The sequence below is a fragment of the Folsomia candida genome, unplaced genomic scaffold (genome assembly GCF_002217175.1).
Source record: "Folsomia candida strain VU population unplaced genomic scaffold, ASM221717v1 Fcan01_Sc005, whole genome shotgun sequence".
Lineage (NCBI taxonomy): Eukaryota > Metazoa > Arthropoda > Collembola > Entomobryomorpha > Isotomidae > Folsomia > Folsomia candida.
The window spans coordinates 9679798-9684129 of NW_019091197.1; the positions used below are offsets into that span (position 1 = coordinate 9679798).

Here is a 4332-nt window from a genome sequence, read left to right on the forward strand (position 1 = left end):
TGTATGGCTATTTTTGGAGCATGGAGTAGCAGGAAAGCCTTGTGACAGCTTAATATTGACCCCGGTTGTGCAAGCACTAATTGGACAAATTATGCCAAGGATTTGAAATTAGTATTTTTTATTTTCTACTTGAGTTTGTTCTTATTTAATTTGATAAAAGTATCGAAAAGGAAATTGTAATAGAATAATATTATTGTTGTGATGTGCAGGTTGTATAATTATTATTTTTAATTTTATTAACTGAAATAATTTTATTAAATTATGATTTAATAAAGTAAACTTTAAAAGTCATTTCCTACTGCGCGCTAATAAATTATTAACCATCACGAGAGTAAAGTCTAACCACATGAAGAGTAAGAAGTAACTAGCAACCGGGGTAACGGCAACTGGTGCAGTGTAAAATGCATATCGATTAACCCGGTCGTGGGTTAGGAGTTAACTCGTGTAGGACAAGTTGGGTTACCCTTTGGCATAAAAGTACTACCCAACCTTGCACCGAGTAGAATTACTTTTAACCACTCCATGGGCTGTTGTTGACTCGGTACAGAATTAATAATTTTTAGTGTGTATGGATAGCCAGTGGCTTTTAAGGAAAGGATATGACGTGCAATTGACAAAATTCTCATCGTGAGTGACCGTTTGGGGTGACCCACACTGATATTTCATTACCCTGGGTCGGGCTCCGCAAAGCTGTACTAATAGGTTTTTTACTACATTGTATTGCCCGTCCGGGACGGGCCGTCCCAGATCTAATGACAGATTTTTGCCTCCCGCTAGTTATTTGCCCATTTGATTAACATCAGAGGCAAACTGAGACCATGGTAAAGAATCGGTCAACATAACTGGGATGGGCAATACATTTATTTAGAAATGGACATATAATCAAAACCCGAAGATTTTTGAGGGATTGCTCAGTAGAATTGTATTTTACTTCTAGCCCAATTTGATTGTTGATAACGGACAAATGGTTGCAATTCAGGTCAGATTTGATTAATTGCTGAAATTTAGTAGTCCTTTTATTTAATTTTATTCAATCTTATCCACATAACATTCATATTTGCCCCTAGATTATTAACTTTACAAGAAATTAATAAATTCGCGAATTTCAGTCCTTCACCAGTTTAAATTTTAAATAAATTCACGCACAATAAAATTAGCGCTTTGAAATTGGTTGCCTGCCTGGAAATAGAAATCTGGCTGCATATTTGACGTAACGACGCGGGTATTATTCCACGAAAGGTTGACCAAATCCAGCCCCTGGGAAATGTCGAGCTCTAAATCGTAAACTAGGCCATTCAGCAATTCTTGCGTGAGAAGTTTGGTGGTCGGATTAATGAAAACTCGTTGCGGTTGAACTTCTCCTCCGAATCCGTAAACAATGCAAAATTTTGCCGATGCAAAAGTCTCATTGGCCAACGGCGGCGGGGAAATCCGAAACGAATACGATTCAACCCCTTGGTGAAGGTCCGACGCCCAGGAATACTTCATCGGATACCTTACCCCGCTTATCTGATCTTGATAAGTCAATGACGTATTCCGGGTTAAAATTACTCGCACCATTTCAGGCAGCTTAGTAAAAGCAGGATGGTCATTCGAAATTGGCGCCTGCGTCATGATCGCCCCAATGGAAAATATCTCTTTTCCATAAATATGTCCGTTTTCCTCCACCGAGGTTAGCAGTTGCTCAAACTTGCCACCTAATTCCGGGGTAGGGGAGTACTTTTTAATTATATGAGCCACCTCCGGACCTAGGGATTTATTTTGACCGCCATACATTTCCGCGACATCGACCTGATAGTGGGAAACGATAAAGGCAGCCCTTTCTTGACTATTTGAGTACGACCGAAAACTTCTAGATGTCGCATTTACACCGACAAATGCGAGAAACCAATTGTAAGAGGTGGATACGATGAAGGACTCTGTCGTATTTGCGGAAAAGTGCGGGATAAAAGTAGTCGAGGGAGGGGCAATATTAGACCGAAGATTATTCGACGTGTCCAAAACCCAGTACTGTCCACTACCTGATTTAACCAAATTTCCGCTAAAAGTGAACGGGTAAAGCGGCCAAGGCTGCAGGTAGGCGAGATGTTCGTTGACCGGAATGACGTTTCCGGTTGGGTCAACGACGGACAGTTTGAGCAGGAAGTCTTCCGAGGCTGATTGAGTGACGAGTTGGACCTGTTCTGGAAGCATGATGAAGGGAAGGGTGTCCACATAACCAGGAATCGAGCGTCGAATAGAATCTCCAACTTGGAAGGCTTCAGTCCCACCGAGAATATGGTTGAAGGCATTCATTTGTTCGATCAGGTCGCGGTAAGCAACCAAACGTTCAGATTGGGCTGGAAGTCGTTCAATTTCTTGGAGAGTGCCCCAAATTCGGCTTCGCTGACCTGTCGAGTATTATTTTAAATTACAATTTTAAATTAATTTACATTAATTCATTTGCTTCAATTAATTTACTTCAATTAATTTACTTTACACCAATTTATGGTAAATAGATAAGTATGTAAGAGCCGTACAGCTGTTCCCAACATCATTAGCTTTCTCACTAAATTATAGCACAAATAACGACTTGAAAATGCTTGTATCCGATTTGAGTATTTTCAGGAAACCATTATAATTATATCTATTCTGAGATTCGTTCCTAAAATAATTTTCTCATAAAATCCATTCACCTCCATACGACGAGTTTAAGTAGAATTGATACGGCTCTAGAGAAAAGACAGCTGGTGGTTCGGAAGGAAACTGTGAATGGCGGACAAATTCAAATGGTGCCCTTGTTCTGGGGGCGACGAATGTTTCGCCGTCTTGAAATAAATGAAACTGGTTGCCCCCTTCGGACACGGGAATGAGGGTGAAGATAGTCTGGGGATTACCAGCTGTCAAAACATTGCCTTCGACGGTCACGTATTGCGACGTGTCGGTACGAAATACCGTTAGCAGCATTTCTGGGCGCGGTGTGGTTGGGACGGTAGTTGTAAAATCGTCTTCAGTTGGCGCCCAGTCTTCCGTTGTTGTATGTTCGTCGTCAACTATTTGATAAGTGACGTTAAATCTGAGGCGAGGCGAGTCTCTGGAGTGCCGTCATGTCCGTTTTCATGTAATATTTCACACCATCGCGGAAATAGGTCCATTCCAGCTTTGTCCCATTCCTGATAATCTCCTCCTAAAAAATGCAAATATTTGAGACATTTTTCCACTATCGAAAAAGATATTTAACAAATAAACTGCGGCAAAGCACGATACCTAAGTTGCGCAAAAATCTCGAGACTACACCAAAAATATTTGACAAATTAGTCGAAAATATGGTCGAAACCTTAATCGCCATATTGCGACATGTCGACAACACCAAAAAACATGTTTCCCCCAAATTTCATGCAAATCGACAGAAAAATGCAGAAATTAGGCCATGGCGACGCTTTTCGACATGATGTCGACAAAGTGGCCACACCCGCTTAATAGGGTGTCACCCCCTACCCATTAAGAACATGTGTTAAAAGTTTCAGGTCGCTGCGACAAACCATTCTCGAGTTATAGTGTTGACAGACGCACGGACGGACAGACAGACATACTAACTAACCGATTGCATAAAGTAGCTTGCGCTACTTAATAAATATATATGTTACTTACCAACAAGGACGCATTCGTAGCCAGCGTAAATGACAAAATGAGGAGAACTACTAGCCTGGGAGTAGTCATTGTTACTCTTTACTTGCAATTGATTTACCAAAATAGAATGGAAGTCTGCAGCGTGTGATCAGGTCAGACTGGTAATTTTTTGGACAGTCAGCCTCCTATTATACTCACATCGGGCAGGTGGACAATGGGATAGATTGCGTAAAATGAGGTGACACGTGTGAGTCAGGTACCTGAAATGGGACGACACTTTTGCCCAGTGTTTCCTTGCCTGTGCCCACAATAAATACTATTTTTATGCTTGTATAGTGCACAAAGGTGCACAGCACGAAAAATTAGGCACACCAATGCATAGAAATAAAGCAAACGGATTCATGCCTTGAATTTCATACTTTAATAAGATGCCAAGTGAGATTCAATTATTTTGAATTCTAGACTGACTTAAAACCTTCGCCAAAACGTATCCAAACTAGATTCCCATAAACTCAGAAATGGAGACAAAAATCGGTTTCTGAAAATGATAAAAAATCAACTACAAAAACATTGAAACATCACAAAGTAGAAAATGATCTGACGCCAAAATATTAAAATGATGAAGAAAATACAATAAAATTGAAGGATGGTTTCTTAAATAATGTGAAAAATTGCAATATAAATTTATAAATTGTACCCAAAGGGGGTACATGTTTGTGAATT

The 4332-nt window shown here is 40.2% G+C and overlaps 1 protein-coding gene across 1 annotated transcript; it reads right to left on the bottom strand.

Moving 5' to 3' along the window:
- Window positions 1-1016: 1016 nt before the first annotated feature.
- LOC118435656 lies at window positions 1017-3758 on the bottom strand. The gene is made up of 3 exons (XM_035852019.1): window positions 3631-3758; window positions 2676-3166; window positions 1017-2390 (listed from the first exon to the last, which is right to left on the bottom strand). The coding sequence occupies exons 2-3, from the start codon at window positions 2944-2946 to the stop codon at window positions 1129-1131; spliced, it is 1533 nt and encodes a 510-aa protein (XP_035707912.1). The 5' UTR covers window positions 2947-3166; window positions 3631-3758; the 3' UTR covers window positions 1017-1128.
- Window positions 3759-4332: the final 574 nt, after the last annotated feature.